At 41.7% G+C, this 18,783-nt stretch overlaps 1 protein-coding gene across 1 annotated transcript in view; it reads right to left on the bottom strand.

Annotated features, from left to right (window-relative positions):
* The window catches only part of pde1ca (phosphodiesterase 1C, calmodulin-dependent a), a 55,051-nt gene extending 50,191 nt beyond the window's left edge, over positions 1-4,860 (bottom strand). Inside the window, exons 1-3 of the mRNA XM_053342372.1 lie at positions 4,776-4,860; positions 3,437-3,487; positions 2,953-3,112 (exon numbers count right to left, since the gene is read on the bottom strand). Coding sequence (XP_053198347.1) covers positions 2,953-3,112; positions 3,437-3,487; positions 4,776-4,860 — 296 coding nt within the window. The remainder of the gene's footprint in view (positions 1-2,952; positions 3,113-3,436; positions 3,488-4,775) is intronic.
* Positions 4,861-18,783: the final 13,923 nt, after the last annotated feature.

The following is an 18,783-nucleotide window of genomic DNA, read 5'->3' as shown; positions in this document are numbered from 1 at the left end:
CCCAGCTCTGTTCGCTCCCAGGTGCTGCAGTGGGGCCACGTCTCCCGGTTTGCCTGTCATCCTGGCACTAGGCGCACTATTGCCATCCTGAAAAGGCATTTTTGGTGGCCTAACATGGACGCAGATGGCAAGGAGTTTGTGGCAGCCTGCACCACCTGTGCTCGTAGCAAGGCCGCAAATCAAGCTCCCGCTGGACCACTGCGCCCGCTTCCAGTTCCCGGTTGGCCTTGGTCACACATCGCTTTGGACTTTGTTACTGGGTTACCTCCCTCTAGTGGTATGACGGTGATACTCACTATAGTCGATAGATTTTCTAAGGCTGCTCATTTTATTGCTCTCCCTAAACTGCCCTCTGCGTTCACCACAGCTGAACTTCTAGTCATGCATGTTTTCAGACTTCATGGAATTCCCATAGACATTGTTTCTGACAGGGGTCCTCAGTTCATCTCTCAGCTGTGGAAAGCCTTCTGTAAAGCCTTGGGAGCTACAGCCAGCCTGTCCTCAGGTTACCATCCTCAAACCAACGGGCAATCTGAAAGAGCAAACCAGATTCTGGAGACTTCACTTTGCTGCATGGTGGAGACAGACAGACTCCTGGAGTAGTCTACTTCCTTGGATTGAGTATGCCCACAACAGCCTCCCCAGCTCCTCCACTGGTAGGACTCCATTTGAAGTTTCTCTTGGCTATCAACCACCTCTGTTCCCTTCTCACGAGCAAGACATCTCAGTTCCTTCAGTACAGGACTACATGGATCGCTGCAAAGAGATCTGGACAGAGACTAAGACCACCCTCGAACGCACCCAGGAGAATCATAGACGGATTGCTGACCGGCACAGGAATCAAGCGCCTCCCTATCAGCCAGGTCAGTCTGTCTGGCTCTCCACCAAGAACATTCCTCTAGCAGCTGAATCCCGTAAGTTGTCCCCAGGTATATTGGTCCCTTTCCCGTTGTCAAGGTCATTAATCCATCTGCCGTCAAACTTAAGTTACCTGAGTCCTTGAAGGTCCACCCTACATTTCATGTATCACAGTTGAAACCTGTTTCTTCTAGCGACCTGAACCCTCCTTCCGACTCCCCTCCACCCCCCCGACTCATCGACTATCATCCGGCCTATACTGTGAGGAGGTTACTCGATGTGAGGCGTAGGGGCTGGGGTTTGCAGTTCCTGGTGGATTGGGAGGGGTATGGTCCTGAGGAGCGCTCCTGGGTACCCCGTTCCTACATTCTGGACGCTGCGCTGATCTCTGATTTCTACCGGGAACACCCTGATAAGCCTGGTGGGTCGCCTGGAGGCTCCCGTTGAGGGGGAGGTACAGTCAGGATCCAGTTCGCCGCTGCTCTTTTTCTGTCCATGTTTTCTTTCCCCCAGGGCTGGGCGGGGCCTTCTGGTAGTTTCTGCATCCACCCTCCTCTGTACACCTGAGATTCATCAACCTCGTTGTTTCCTTCGTTGTTTCACCCACTGTGGTAACGCTCTCGGCTCTTTGATCCTGTATTTTAGTATACCTTGACCCAGTTTTGGATTTACCTTGCTTTGGACTGACCTGTTTTTGTGTTTCTCCTCTCTTCCCAGCCATTTGCCTGCCCTCAGCCTCGCCTCACCCAGCCCCGTCATCTCCTGCTGCATTTTTGTTTCTGTTTTTTTGTCTGAATAAACCATCCTTGGTTTCAGATCTTCATTGTGGGTCCAGTCTTTTGTTCTGTTTAGAAAACTTCTGACACCTCTGGCTGTAGTGCTATGCTTTGAAGTGGCCTCCTGCAGTAAACCTACCGCGGTGATGGAAAGTAAGAGAGCTACTGGACTTTTGAACGGCTTGTTTAACTTTAAAAAACTTCGAGACAGTTCAGTTGACAAGTCAAAAGTAAAATGCAACCTGTGTCAAACTGAGTTTAGCTACCACCGGAGTACATCGAGTTTGAATTAGCACCTCCATGCTAAACACACAGGTGCAGCCAAGCGAGCCTCAGCTCCACCAAAGGACCAATTTCGAGTGTGGGAGTCGCAGCAGAGTCGTGATTGATTCCCAGTTAAGACACTCTGGTAAGAAATGCTTTACATTATTGGCTTAAAACTGCCTTGAAATGTAAAATAACAGGATTTTAAACATGCAATTAAAAACGTGATTAATCGCGATTAACTATGGGAATTCTGCAATTAATCGCGATTAAAACAATCGTTTGACAGCCATAATTAAAATACAATATAATCATACACAAATATAATAATAAATAAAAACAATGAAGGAATAGTAAGAGCTCAATTTAAAAACTAAAATTAGAATAAAAATAAATAAGAGTTAAAAATAAAAAGTAACAAGCCAAGGATTCTCGCCTAGCTGGGACTGAACGCCAAGGAAAAAAGATAGGTTTTCAGCAGTGTTCAGGAAAGGTAGGCTGTTCCACAGCTTGGGGGCCGCCACTGAGAAGGCTCTCTCCCCACGGGTAGAGAGTCTGGACCGAGGTTCTGCCAGGAGCAGCTGGTTTGTTGATCCAAGTGCTCTAGATGTACTGTGAGGCTGTACAAGCTCTGATAAATAAGATGGTGCCAGACCATTTAAACACTTAAAAACAATTAATAAAACCTTGAACTGGATCCTAAAATGAACAGGCAGCCAGTGCAAAGATGCAAGGACAGGACTGATATGATCACGCCGTTTCTTTCCAGTCAGCAGGCGGGCGGCTGCATTTTGAGCCACCCGTAAACGGCGCAGTGCTGACTGGTCAAGACCAACAAACAAAGAGTTACAGTAGTCTAAGCGTGAAGTAACAAAGGTGTGAATAACTTTCTCAAGATCATTCCTGGGGAGATAAGCCTTTTCTTTTGCTAATAATCTTATCTGCAATATATTATTCAATTGTGGATGACAGGTTTATATAGCAGCTATAATAAATAATGATACAAATAACTCTTGGTCAGGTTGGATTTGTTTTCTGTGTGTGTATGGGTGACCTGACAACAGTCTTCTCCATGGCATCTGGGGCATCAGGGATGGGCAGCTCATCAGCCAGGATCTCCTCGGCACTACGAGGATCGATCAGAGTTCCTCTCCGTTCTTTGATGCCAACGCTGGCTATGACATCAGTGCACAGTGCATTCTGGGACCGTGAGCCTGAACAGTTTTCATACAAACAAAAGTCCTTCGCTTGATTTAACATATCTTTTCGACCACACCACAACATCATATCTATTTCCATTACCAGTGTTGGGGTAACGCATTACAAAGTAGCGCGTTGGAGTACTTTTTTGATGTAACATAGTTTGAGTACTCAGTTATTTAGTTACATTTTCATTTTCTCTAACAAGTTACTTTTCTCAAAAAGTAATGCTGTAATGTAACTAGTTACTTTTAAAAGTAACATTCCCCAACACTGTCCATTACACACCTCATGAGTTAAACTAAATATAGAAAACAAATGAACTTTGGTGAACATACGTGCAAAGCGGGCTAGTGGACCGCGATTCCTTTCCCCCGCCTCATTGGCAACTGTAAAGAAAAGAATTTGAAAAGAATTTGAGAGTGACATCCCTGCAACTTTACAGTTACCAAAAATCATTTACAGTCCTTGGCAGTCTTTAGTTTCCATAAAGAATACCATAGTTCCAATTAACCAACTAACCCTAAACCTTAATTGGTTAGTGGGAAATGATGTTTTAGAAGCATACATGTGTTCTATAACAGGACAGATGGACAGAGTCCATGACACAGGAGGACAACTGACACGTACAGTATCAGTCAAAGGTAAAACACAGTTTCTCATTCAAGACTGTGTGTGTGTGTGTGTGGTTGTGTATGTGTTTGTGTGTGTACGTCCATCCTTGATTGGGGGATGAGGAGAACAGATGGAAGATCTTGAGATATAAAACTATTAAAGAAATCAGCAGAAGGAATAGAGAATAAGAGCATCCCTTCCATCCAGATTACGCTCAGAGACAGAAGCCACTTCATTAGTGATAATGACTCCCTGTTCAGCACCCTAACAACTGACAACGCTCACAAACACATAATTATTTCCACCAGTCACAATGATGTCACAGTCATTTCCCATCTCTTCTGGTTCCCATAGAGACAGCAGTCAGTCAACATAGGCACACAAAGACACACACATATAACCAAAAGAGGTCCTTGACCAGATGTTTATTCAACTCGGTGATCTCCACCCAGCTCAGCCTAAAGACTGGGACAGTGAAATATATTGAATTGTATTTAGTGCTCTAGCAATGATCATGGACTGCAGCTGTCATCCAGGATCCAACCCTCTTAGAAGTGTCTCTGGTAAGCCTCCAGCTGAGCTGTGTTTGCACCAATTTCATTACATGGTCAAAAATAAATGAACATGCAGATATAGACAAATTAGATTCAATACCGAAGTGTGTGTGTGTGTGTGTGTGTGTGTGTGTGTGCGTGTGCGTGTGTGTGTGTGTGAATGAGTAGCAAAAACCCTGTAAAGTACTTTGGACAAAAGTGCTTTATACATACAGTTACCATGTTAAAGCTGTCAGAACAGGACACAGCAATTTTGTAGCATAATGTCATTGAGTTTTTTTTTCATTGAAGCAAAGAAGGACATGCTACTGATGGAGGAGAATGTACAAGAGCAGTCAGCATCTACAATTCAAATATGATAAACCTTAAATAAAGAACACCATCTGTTCAGCAACACGACAGCACAAAGCAAAACCTCTCCCTCTCTCTCACACACACATACACACACACACACACACACACACATACAGACACACACTGTATCACACTGTAACAAACAATCTCTTACCAATAGTGAAGCTAAAGCCATCAATGCTGAAAGTTGCACTGCGACACTTTTTAAATCCCTGCTTTTTCGATGTTGGTTCTGTCATTTTGGCTCTTGATGTGCACTCTTTTTGCTCTCTGTCTGTCAGTGGATGGGTGGAGAACAGAGCACTTTTTCCCGGGAGAGGAGTGAACCCAGAGGCTGTTCCCCCCTGAGTGGCTGTAACCCTGGCAGTACTTGTAGTCCCACTGGAGGTTGGTGGTGCAGCAAAGCTTTCAGTCGTCGTGTTAAGGCGGAATGCTAGCCTCCTGCCTCTCTGCTCTTCATCATTCAAGGCAACTGTGATCCTACAGGAGCACTCACAATAGTAGCTGTCTCACTCTGTTTCTCTGCTACTTCTCTCTATTCTTCAGCATTCACAGATATGTGTTTCTCTCTCCACTGCTGTCTGCTAAGTGAGGAACTTCTCATTTCTGTACCTAAGCCAGTTGATTAGTCTCCTCCTTGCTCATCCTCCTCTGTGTCCCTCCCTCCCTTCATCTCTCCATAGAAATCATGGCATTTTACGCCTGTCTTCTTTCATTCCCAAAATATACAATTGGAAATGTGTTTCCATGTAGGCAGCTCTGAACTGTCTGAATGTTGATGTTCAAATATCTGATCATAATTCTGATACATTTAGTAGAGAATTTCTTCAGTGAATTGGAAATGCCCTCCTTGGATGAATCAGACAAATCAGAATTGGAAAGAAGTATAACCCAAATGGACATTAATAGTGCAATTTAAAAAATGAAACCCGGAAAGGCCCCCGGCTCTGATGAGTTTCCAATAGAATGTTTTAAAACATTTGGCCCTAAATTAATACTATTACTGTCAAAGGTATTTAAAGAGGTCCTGGTTAAAAAAAACTCTTCCCCCAACTATGACCCAAGCTTCTATAAAATTATGCCTAAACTGATCCACCCAGATCAGACGGGTTTTATCGCAGGCAGACAACTATCAAGCAACCTTCGCCGAGTATTCAACATTATATACCAACCTAATAATGTTGAGCCAGAGCTGATACTGTCCTTAGATGTGCAAAAGGCGTTTGACAGGATTGAATATAACTACCTGTTCACTGCGCTAGATAGGTTTGGCTTTGGCCCTACTTTCTGTTCTTTATACGGCAACTCATGCCTCCGTGAGAACGAACAAGATAATATCAGATTATTTCCCTCTTTCCCGAGGGACAAGACAAGAGTGTCCCTTGAGCCTCCAGATATTTGATATTGCCATCGAGCCCCTGGCAATAATGTTAAGGAAGACCATTAACCTGGTTGGAGTACAAAGGTCAGGACATAACATATAGTATCTCTTTATGCAGATGACCTTATCCTCTTTTCCCTATTGCTCTTGAGCTTATCACCAAGTTTGGTCAAATTTCAGGATATAAGTTAAATTTAACTAAAAGCGTTTTATTCCCCATAAACAACAAAACACGCCAGATGTCATTCCAGGACTTTCCTTTCTCTGTTAATAAGGATAGTTTTACTTACCTGGGGGTTTGTGTCACTCACAAGTATAGGGATCTGTTTGACAGCAATTTCAAAACGGTATTTAACAAAGCTAAACAGGACATGGAGAGATGGTCAACCCTCCCTTTGTCACTTTCCGGAAGGATCAACTGAGTGAAAATGACTATCATGCTCAGATTTTTATTTCTGTTCCAAGCTATACCAGTCTTTATACCTAAATATTTTTTTAAGGACTTAAATAAGCTCATATCTACTTTTATTTGGAATAAAAAAGTACCAAGAATACGGAAGGAATATTTGGAAAGACAGAAGGGAGATGGTGGGCTGTCCCTACACATTAAATGCAAACAATGTCCTGACTTAAGATGAAATAGTGCATTTAACTTAAAGTATAATTACCGTGTTTTACAACCTGGACTTTATTTCTAGCATAAAATACGATCATTTACTCACCCAGACAACTCTGGTGTCATTTGGAGTCGTTCGGACCAAATTAGCTCCAGTGGAGCGCCGCATATATCCATATAATGCGAGTACACGGGGCACCGAAGCGCAGCCTCTATATAACACATTATCTGCTGCGAAACTAGTTCATTTCACCAATATTTAGTTATGATACGTTAGTGCTATTTACCTCCGAGCCCGTGGTGGCATGTTATCAACATCCGGGGTCTGTAGGTTGACCTACTAACCTCTGATCTGGATGATGTCATTTCCGAACATCTCTACCACAGCCCAGTTTATCATTGAGCAGAAATCCTCCAGTGTTGTGATACAGATGTTTAATGCCACCAAGGTAGGTATTATAGCCTGTATTCACACTTGACCAAACCAAACATATTTAACCTTTGTGTCGTCCTTCCGGGTCAAGTTGACCCTTTCTGTTTTGACTGTTCCTTCTTCCCTTCTTTCTCTCTTTCTTTCCTTCCTTCCTTTCTCCCTACCTCCCTCCTACCTTCCTTCCTTCCTTCTTTCATCCGTCCTTCCTTCCTTCCTCCCTCCCTCCTTTGCTTCCCTCCTTCCTCCCTCCCCCCTTTTCCTTCATTCCTTCCCTCGTTCCTTCATTCCTTCCTTACCTCCTTCTTTCCTTCCTTCCTCCCTCCTTTCCTTCCTTCTTCCTCCCTTCCTTCCTTGACTGGAGGACAACAGGAGGGTTAAGTGGGGATGTTACAACATTAAACAAGGGACATATTTTTAATAAATTGGGAGTTACAAACTAATTTGTTGCCTCACATGTGATGCTGAAGGAAAGTAATTTTCCATCTTAGTCAAAGGTGAAATGTTTAATTTCCATTTCTGCTTGATATAAAATTTGGGTTTAGAGGGTTATATCACTAAATTGCACTACACATCTGTGTTTTATATAATTTTCATTGCATTCAACGTTTGAGCCAAATCTGAGTTTCCCAGATTAACCTCTTAATACACGCCCCTATTTTTTTATGTTGTGCCCAAGTTGTGAGCAGCACAGATCCCACATAGTTTGAGACTCAGAGATGTGTCTGGTATCATTGGAAAGTAAACACTCTCAGGATTCTTGTAAAAGTGTCTGTGTGATTCTGTGACTTACCGACAAAGAGTGACAAAGGTTACAATGATGGGGTTGTTTACTCTTGGCTTCATGCAGTCCAAATTTGGAGTCAAAAGACCAAAAGATGGATTTATTTTTGAACAGGTATATCCATGCGTTTTCCTCAGGTCCTTTTTGGAGACTCCAAATGGACACTTGGTTACCAAAGCTGTATAACCACAATCAAACACTTATAACTTCACATCCCCTTTGCCTACAATCAAAATCTTGGTCTCTAATGAAAGCTGACACCATATTATTATTATTATTATATATTATATTATTATATATAACCATATTTGTTTTGTTTGGCCATATCTATCTATCTATCTATCTATCTGACTGACTGACTGACTATCTATCTATCTGTTTATTTTGCTATAAGTCATATATCAAGTCGAAGAAGAACCAACCGTGTACCAAAAAGCTGAGTGCGTAATGATATATGGTTCAACTCTTTTACGCACCGGGCGCACGCCGGTTAAGTTGTATAGCTTTTCTAAAATGCTTTTTGTTAAGGTGTAGTGCTGAAATCCAGCCATTTCTACCTGCTCATAATCTAAAGAGCTCTCAAAAACAGTATTCCAGAGTGCTGATTTCTTCTGTGTGATTTTGTGCAGACACTTTGATCATAAGAGTGAACACACTATAACCATGTGTGAGGGCTGACACCTGAGTGGGAAGTCCCGCCCATCTAGGTAAGGGAAGAGCTCTCCCCCTTTATAAGCTCAGGTGTGGACAATTACTGCCTCTTTGTCTGGGGCCTCTGGATGTCAGGTAGGACTGTTGTGCAGGAATACGTGAAGCTGCTGTCTTGTGAAACGACTCCTGTTTAAATGAGTTTGTAACCCCCTGTTGAAGAGGAGAAGAGTCGGTGTTTCACTGCTCCCCTGGTCGAGCCACTGCACCGAGCCAGTCACCCTACCTGGGCCAGTTCCAGCAGTAATCTTGTTGACAGATTTGGTGCCAGACTGCTGCTTTGTCGGGATGAATGTCACCAGGCTGTATCATCAGGACTGATTATAACCAACCATTTGGTTAAAGGACTGGGAAACTCTTACCTTTCTGACTCACATTCATACTGTTCAACTGCTTGTACTTTCATCCTTGATATCCATATATTGTACACATTGTTTTAATGACTGAACCAACTGACTTTTTACTACATTTTGTTTTGTCTTTTGTTGTAGGCAGAGGGAGGACCTGCGGGAGTACGTGTGGGATACACACTGCATGCATGGTGGTAGGTTTGCAGTGCAGTGGTCACTTTATTGGTGTGTAGATCTGCCCTTTCTGTTGCAGTGTGCAGTTTGCAGTGGTTGGCAGTACTCATGGTGTAAACACATGGTGGTTGGGTTTGGTGATCTCCCTGCAGTGAGTACCCTGTCTAGCATTTATGTTAATTTTATTTTAGTAGTTGGCATACTACTTATATTAGTATTATCATTGTATAATAAAAAGACTTTCGTTATAAAATAACCATCTGTTTATTTTAGGTCCTCATTTCATTTTTGCAAATAAATATTATTCATTGACTGCACGACTACGGCTCTTACCTGTAAAATTTGCTTGTGTCAATTGTCCAGAAATTGTGGCCTCTGTTGGTACTTTTGATTCCTGTTCCTCATTGTATTTACTGGACTTGGTCACACATGGGTCTTAACATCCTACCTAAATTTATGTTTTTTATTTTGAATGCAGGATTTGAACACTGCACAAGACTTCTCCCAGGTGCCTGTTGGGGTTCTTAGAGTCATGACTGATACGCCACCAGTAATTAACAGCATTGCAATCATTGTTGAAGGAAACATTGTCATGGATGAGGTTCCCACAACCTCTCTAGGACTTTGTCTTCTGTTCGGCTTGATATACTCCATCTGGATTACCCCAAAGGTATGAACACATTTAGTTCATCCAGAAGACATTATTGATCCTTGGACAATAAAAGCTCAGCCCAAAACTCCAAACATTAAAAAATGCTCTTTTGAGCTAGATGTTATGGCTAGGGATAGCTATAGGCTACTGGTTTTTTACCCAAGTGTGGTGTGTGAGTGTGATGGGGCTGAATTAAACAAAGCGTTATTTAGTATGATACCCAGATAGCAAAACTCTTTTGGTCCATATCTGGCCCACATACAGCATGGAATGATGGCACTTGGGCGGTCTGCTCATGTTTGCCAAAAGTGGGCCATAACCAGGCCATCACAATGCCTGATGTCAACCAAAAACAGACCAAATAAACCAGTACTCAACCAAATGTGGGCCACTGTACAAAACTCTTTTGGTCCATATCTGGCCCACACCTGACATGTTCATCCGGCCACATACAACATGGAATGATGGTACTAGGGTGGTCCACAATTGTTTGCCAAAAGTGGGCCACAACCAAACCAACACACTGCCAAATGTCAGCCAAGAAGAGACCAAATAAACCAGCACTCACCCAAATGTGGGCCACTGCATTTTAATTCTGGCCCACCTACCACATGGAATGACACTTGAGTGGGAACCACAGTTAGCTCTCAGACTTAACCAGAACTGGTTTACACTCTATGACCTTGTCTAACCTGCACACTTGGGGAGTCACAACCATGATAAAATGGTATGTCAAATATGGAAACATAGAATGGTCTGAATTTGTGGCTACATGCCATTATGGTACCCCCAGATACTGTTTGAATGGTGGCATGCAGTGGTCCAGTCTTGTTGGGACTCATCTTGGGGTTTATGATGAGGAAACCTACTGAAGAAATGACAGCTGGTGAACAGTAGAGGACTATGATTTATTTATTTTTTGAACAAAAGGCAAAAAAAAAAAAAATCCTGCCTGGCCCCAGCATTATGGCTCGTCTTGTGGCCCTTTAAGAAAAGCACAAAAGAACAAATTTAGTTGACTCAGTAAAGCAGTACTGTGGTTACTGTATATGGTGGCAGTGAAGTGCAAAACACAAAACCTCACCAGGAGACCAAACAAAAAAGGCCCTGTAAAATGATATAAAGTTATATATTAATATTGTGTTGTCTTTCAAAATTTCAAACTTCAACTTCAAAATCTAGTTTGTTTTTAATTACAATGAATCTGAAGATATAGTTATGCCTGATCACTGACCCAATATCTGCTTGCTCAACCTCATTCTGCTCAGACAACAATGAAAGTTGGGGTTGATAACAAGCAATGTGAGCTGGAGTAAAGCAGCTTCATCAAACACTCAGACAAACTTCACATTTAACCTAAAGTTACAGTAATAAAACATAATGTTTATGTCAGTTTGTCTTCATTACTAAAATTGTAGGAGGAAAACTCTGCCCTTGCGTGTGTTTAAACCAATTTCTCTACAGAATCATGCAATATTTCCATTTTAAAAAAACCACGGCATTCACAGGGCTGGTCACAACCTTGTATAAAACTGAATGTTAACTAGCTAACATTTTTTGCAACACAGGCAACCTGACAAAACAATATATGAAGTTCCAACAATGACAGCTTAATGTTTCCAACAAATAGATTGATTGTGATGAGTAGGGCTCTCCCCTTCCTCTTGCCGGTGTGGCCACACCCCATAATCAGTCGAACTGATAACAGGTGAGCGCTTATCACCTCAGTCCTCTTAAATGTAGCTGCAAACAGCCTGCAGCAGGCTGGCTCTCTCCCTACCTGACCGTCCTGGTGGAGCAATATTTATGTCCCGGTAAGGTGCGCTCTTTTATGGATATGAAAGAATGTTTTTCGCATAGACTCAAGTATTTTTATTTTTGTAGATTGTTGCAGGAAGGATCAGAGCGATAGGTGGACGTAGTGGCTGCTCTCCTCCCCTCCTTGTGCTGTGTAGTGCATTGGTGTACCAGACCACATGCAGACAGTAACTCGCAGCTCTCGGGTACAATGGTCGTTTGTTTTTTTTTTAACCATTATTTTGTTTCAGAAGCTCCTCCTGTTTTTAACAAATTTTACATCTGTATTTGAGTTGTGTGCCATCAGGTTTAATGTAACTACTTATCTCTCGTGGCAGGAATGGTATGATGGTGATTACTGCTTGACCTAATTGCAGTAAGATAATTGCCAAGGTAATGCAATACCTTTAGTAGAAATTTGGTGGTGCATTTATTTATTTTGTTAATACTGTTTATTTTCGCCCTATTAGGAGGAGCTCTGACCTACTGCTGTTTTTGTCCCCACTTATTTTACTTTGTGTATTTTTTGTTATACTGACCTGTGTGACTTTTTTTATACAGTTGTTGTTGTTGCCAGTACAGGTGGGCTGCCATATTTCTGTAGGCGGTGGGTCACCTGGTGAAGGCCCTCCTTTTCGTTTGCTTCTCCCTGCTTGTGTTTTGCATGTATACCTTACAACATTTTGCATGATTATTTTGATTTTGTGTGAAAAACTTTTTTTTGTGTTGCAGTGTTTTTGACTTCCCCTATCCCGGCCTGGTGGTGGTTCCCCTTTCCCCTCACTCACTCCCTCCCGCATATTTCCCTGACACCCCCTTTCCTTGTACTGGTAACATTTTTAGCTTGCCACTGTTGTGCATTTTAAGTATTGTTTGTATTCTTTATATCTAATTCGGCTAGTGAGGTTATTATTAAGTCTTTAAAATCACAGCCATCTAATAAAATTACCTTTTGTTTATACCTGGAAACTCACGTCCCTGCTCCTCCTTTTCATACGAACCTGTATAGTAAGTGTATTTCCCTGGGTGAAACTCCCAGGGTGGCGTTGTCACATCCAGTGTCAGGGGCTTATAGTTGCCCCGGTCACATAATTAATTCATTTATTCATTTTCAGTTCAGGAACTCACCTCCTCAAGTCCTTATCTCTGCCTCCTTGACTTGACTTCTCCAACTGACAATCGCCCGCTTTCTGCTTTCGTCCGTTATAATGATGCGTTCAAAAGCGTTGGTAATTTGGAAAACTCCAACTTGAAGGGAAAAAAAAAACTCATAACGGCAAATATAGTTTGAATAAAGATACGACTTACAGACTTAATTAACGTTGAAAGAAGAAAGAGAAAACACTGAAAGACATTGTTGGTCAATAATTGTAAGTAATTTTTTTATATATAAATTAGTTAATTTATTTAACCTTTGTTGACATCTCAGACAAGAAAAGATTTTATTGATCCCATATCAACAAACAACAAATTCATCACAGTAGACATTATTTATACTATACAAGAGATAATATTTAAATATATTGCATTAAGAGGAAAAAAGTTAATCTTGACCAGGCCTAATTCCTGCTGGTATTTAAGAGTGTCAGACTTGTCAGACTGATCTGTAACAACTCTCAGAATTCACCATCCACTTGATGTGTTGTAATATCTTTTTTTCGCTCAGATGTATGAACAGTGGTGTTTCTCTTCGTATCATGGGTGCAACAGACGGCTCGCCATGGGGATGAAGGGTGTTGTTCATGATAGACATTTGCTTAGCTAAAATTGTGTTTCCTTATATGTGGGCCACTTTAAGCTCACACCCGGATTAGTCGATGCTAACTTGCCATATTTCGGCCAAAACTGGCCCAAATATGGTACAACAAAGGTGGGCCAAGTGTGTTTCCTTATATGTGGGCCGGATTAGTTGATGCTAACTTGCCATATTTCGGCCAAAGACGCCATATTCGTTTTGTGATATTTGACCCAAACGTAGCATTTACTACATGGGCCACTTTAGGTTCACATCTGTTTTGTCCGGGCCAGAAGAATGCCAACAGTGCCGGATCATTGCCTCAAGTGGCCCACATCCGCATGCTATCTGGGTAAGCATTTATTTTTAATGTGTATTGAATATTATATTTTGCTTGGTGCTTTTTTGATGTTTTGATAATGAAACTATGACAGAATACTCCTTTGTGGAGCTGAAGAGGTCTCGATATTGTATTCTGAAGAAGTTTAACCCTCAAGTCAAGGAAGGAAGGAGGGAGGGAGGGAGAAAGGGAAAGAGGAAGCAAGGAGGGACTGACTAACTTTTTTTGGATGAAGGTCAAATTTAGTAATCCCCATTTAAAAACTAAATGTTGTGTTCAATGTTCAGCCAAACTCGACATTTCATGGTCTTGACAAGTTTCAGAATGAACAGCATTGTGATTACAAATACTAAAATAAAACATTTTAATAATGCCATTTTGTGAATTATTTTCTAAGTTAGCTAAACTAAGGTATGTTAAGTGCATTTATTTGAAATTAAGTACTGCTCACTTACACTGTAAGAAGTCTTTCAGTGGTATTGTCCATTTTACTTAATTTTTTATATATTTATTCCAAAAAATCAATTTATTCTTTTGAGTTATCTATAAGTAAAAAGTTTGAATATTTTTGCAACTTACTTTTTTATGTGATAAAATTAATTTTATTGGACTTCAACAAAACTCAGTTAAAACGTTTATATCAGACGTAAAACGTTACGATCCACCCACCTGCATGCATCTACGGAAGAACAAGCCCAGGTCAGGCTTCACTGTCGAATGTTCCTGAAGACACGTTTTTTCACGGAGCCCAAGGAAAGCACTTTACTGAACTCATGTAAGTAACCATTTATATTGAAAGTCAGATTTTGCCAGAATTGAAATGTATAAATTTGCAAAAGCATGGCTCAACGTTATATTTTGTTTGCCACTTTTCCCCGTCTCCAACCACCATTTCGAATGTGCTCTTACCTCCAATAGCTCATTAACTTCAACCAAACACTGTTTATACTTGTGCAGTTTATAATTAGCGTTTTCTTTGCGTGGTAGTTTAATATTTAGATATAGTGACTTGTACAAAAAACTATCGACGCTTTGACGTCGTATTTGGCAGTGTAGGCTGCCACACACATACACGATGGTACTGGCAGGCGAGGGATAATCGTTTGGTGGAGCTCAATGTGGTGTGGTTTTATAATCTTCAGTCCTTTCTGCCATTGTCCTTATGAAAAGTATCTGTAGTGTCATAAATAATTGTTTTTCAACTTCCACAATTAATATCTCGTCATCTATGGTGCCGAATCTCCGAGACCCTGGCGTAATGTTGATGTGAAATTGTGATTATCTATATGAACGCCGTATTGTTTTATTTTGAAATGATGCGGAAGTGTTACGTTGATTCTGTCGTGTTTCCTGTCTGTATGGAGTTAGATTTGTTTCATAATGTTGTGTGTGTGCAGATCGACAATTTGTGTGTAAATGTGTAATCTGTAAATATAAACACCTTCCACAAATACAAAAAAAAGATTTGTATACTCACAAAAATATTTTGCAAATATAAAACGGATCTGCAAATACACAAACAAATTCCACAAATATAAAAAATGCATTAAATTAATTTTGTGAACTCAGTTTTTATTTGTGAATCGAAAAAACATTTGTGGATCTCAGTTCTACGCTTGTGGATTTGCTTTTTACACACACGGAGTTTTGAAACAAACTTTCCGCCGGTCCGAATGAAAATCCACTCGTATCACTCGGCTATTTTCGGATAGCAAGTGATCGTCTACTGGTGACGTCATTTCCGCATATCAAAGTAAGAGCACGCAGTCTTTCTATGAGCTTTTTAAAATGTTTATCAGCGATAAGTGACGTGCATTCATGGTTTCATGTTAATGTCATACAGTGATTATTAGTGTGTGTTTATTTGTTCTATGTATATTATCTAGCACACACTTTCATATACATTTCTGTGTGAGTATGAAAGGCACCAGGATGCTTGTGGGCAATGTTCAGACAATTTTTATCGTTAAACAATAATAATAAATAAATAAATAAACACAGCTATTCATAAAACAGAATGAATACAAATGCAAAATATATTATCATTATTATTATTATTTTCATTATTGTTTAACGATAAAAATTGTCTTTTAAATGCTGTGCTGAAAATGTCTAAATCTTAAACCCTATAATTTTCTACTGATTACACTAGTATTGAAAGGTTGTGAAGAGATGTCTGGATGTCAGTCACCAGCATCTTCTACAGGGGCCCTCTTTACAGGTTGGATTGTTATGACTTCTGGTCTATTTACAATGCATCTTAATCATATTTGCAATGTATAAAATCCTGCACCCTGTTCGTTCTCCCAGCCCGCAACATGAATGCTTACACATAGACATTAGAACTACATTAGTAAGAGTACACTACTAATAAGATGAAGTGCGTTGTGACCTTTACCCATCTGAAAGAATACATGAAAAATATAAAGGATGAGGTGGCTGATAACTGCTTACTGAAGAAGCAGCCAAGCCACCGCTTTAGAGAGCTGAACATTGCCCACAAGCATCCTGGTGCCTTTCATACTCAAACAGAAATGTATATGAAAGTGTGTGCTAGATAATATACATAGAACAAATAAACACACACTAATAATCACTGTATGACATTAACATGAAACCATGAATGCACGTCACTTATCGCTGATAAACATTTTAAAAAGCTCATAGAAAGACTGCGTGCTCTTACTTTGATATGCGGAAATGACGTCACCAGTAGACGATCACTTGCTATCCGAAAATAGCCGAGTGATACGAGTGGATTTTCGTTCGGACCGGCGGAAAGTTTGTTTCAAAACTCTGTGTGTGTAAAAAGCAAATCCACAAGCGTAGAACTGAGATCCACAAATGTTTTTTCGATTCACAAATAAAAACTGAGTTCACAAAATTAATTTAATGCATTTTTTATATTTGTGGAATTTGTTTGTGTATTTGCAGATCCGTTTTATATTTGCAAAATATTTTTGTGAGTATACAAATCTTTTTTTTGTATTTGTGGAAGGTGTTTATATTTACAGATTACACATTTACACACAGATTGTCGATCTGCACACACACAACATTATGAAACAAATCTAACTCCATATGTCTGGTTCGATCTGCTCTGTTGAGCTTCACGCGATTTAGCCACGGCTCCGTTAAAAATAGAACTGCTACTGTACAATTAGCGCGATATCAGCACATTTACTGTTAGCGGTCAAACGCTACCGGTCCATGCGCCCGTGTCTGTGCATACACTGTACTGTATATAAGAATACAGTCTATGCACTCAGCATCATTTCAGAGGACTGGAGCTCCCCATGTGTGTGTGTGTGTGTGTGTGTGTGAGATGCCTCATAGAGTACATGGGAGACAGTGGACAGGAGCTAATCTCTGACTACTGTGTAAGTATTGTTTAAAAGCATGTTTGGATCAGTCTGATGTACAAGCTTAAGTTTTACTTTGGTTTCCTCATACTATTAAAATGTTTAATAGTTGTATGTACATGAACCTAGAAATACTACATAAACTTTACTCTGAAAGTGTAGCATTTTGAAACACATGCACGACGCATGCGCACAGTACAACAGGACTGGCTCTGCTGCGGACGTTACAGGATCACAGAGCAAGGTGTAGCACGTATGACAGTCATTTCGCAGGTAAGTTATTACCATTCTGTTTTAAAATTGTGATAATATACAAGTCTGCATGTAGTTTGACGCAAGATATGTCACTGTTCATAAGTTAATTTAAAGTTAGCATAACGCCACATTGGTCCGTGCTGGCCAGTAAGTGGGAGGGCTGCAGTTTTTCCATTGAGTTTTTCCTGATAAAAATTACTAAAGTTAGGATATTAAAAAAGCACCAACGTAACGGTATAACGTTTATCAACTGTGTCTGCACTAATTTGGGTTAAAAACTTTTTTACTATTATATTGTTGCGGCGCACCTGTGACATAAATCCAACGCCCCCATCTTTCCCAGCAAGTTCTGTGCCCCGCCGCTTATGTTAGACCCGCTGGAGGAACGGTGTGTTTCTGTGCAGATCTGGGAGATTTAAAATGACAGAAAGGCCTTTGGTTGACAAGAAGAAAGGTAGGACTGGGACATCTTCAGTGACATCACACAGCTATCAGGACGCTGCGCTCTCACACGCTGCACTGAGAGTCACAAACACACAAGCGCCCGCAGTCACTCTCTAGCGAGCGCTCTTGCTCATTCACTTCAGACTCCGGGAGAATGTCTCATTTGCGGTTGGGATGTGTGGATTACATGATATATTAATTTCTGTGTGGTGGGATCTATCACTTCTCAGCGTGAGAAATGACAGGTGTGGCGTGAGAGCGTGTGAACTGCTTGACACAGTGCTCACCATGGCAACACGACCATGTCGTTGCAATGGTTTTTGCCTCAGCAACCGCCCTAGCTGCGTTCCGCTTGGCCTGCCGGTACCTGTCTGCTGCCTCCGGAGTCCTACAGGCCAAAAAGGCCCTATAGGACTCCTTCTTCAGCTTGACGGCATCCCACACCGCCGGTGTCCACCAGCGGGTTGGGGATTTCTGCCCCGACAGGCACCGACCACCTTGCGGCCACAGCTCAGGTCAGCCGCCTTAACAATGGAGGCACGGAACATGGCCCACTTGGACTCAATGTCCCCCGCCTCCCCCGGTACATGGTCGAAGCTCTCCCGGAGGTGTGAGTTGAAACTCTCTCTGACAGGAGACTCTGCCAGACGTTCCCAGCAGACCCTCACAATACGTTTGGGCCTGCCAGGTCTGCCCGGCATCCTCCCCCACCATCGGAGCCAACTCACCACCAGGTGGTGATCAGTTGACAGCTCCGCCCCTCTCTTCACCCGCGTGTCCAAGACATGCGGCCGCAAGTCCGACGACACGACTACAAAGTCAATCATCGAACTGCGGCCTAGGGTGTCCTGGTGCCAAGTGCACATATGGGACACCCTTATGCTTGAACATGGTGTTCGTTATGGACAATCCGTGACGAGCACAGAAGTCCAATAACAGAACACCGCTCGGGTTCAGATCAGGGGGGCCGTTCCTCCCAATCACACCCTTCCAGGTCTCACTGTTGCTACCAACATGGGCGTTGAAGTCCCCCAGCAGAACGAGGGAATCCCCAGGGGGAGTGTTTTCCAGCACCCCCTCCAAGGAGTCCAAAAAGGCTGGATACTCTGAACTGCTGTTTGGACCATAGGCACA

This window comes from Scomber japonicus, chromosome 21 (assembly GCF_027409825.1).
Source record: "Scomber japonicus isolate fScoJap1 chromosome 21, fScoJap1.pri, whole genome shotgun sequence".
Taxonomy (NCBI): Eukaryota; Metazoa; Chordata; class Actinopteri; order Scombriformes; family Scombridae; genus Scomber; species Scomber japonicus.
This window is presented reverse-complemented; position numbering and strand designations above follow the sequence as displayed.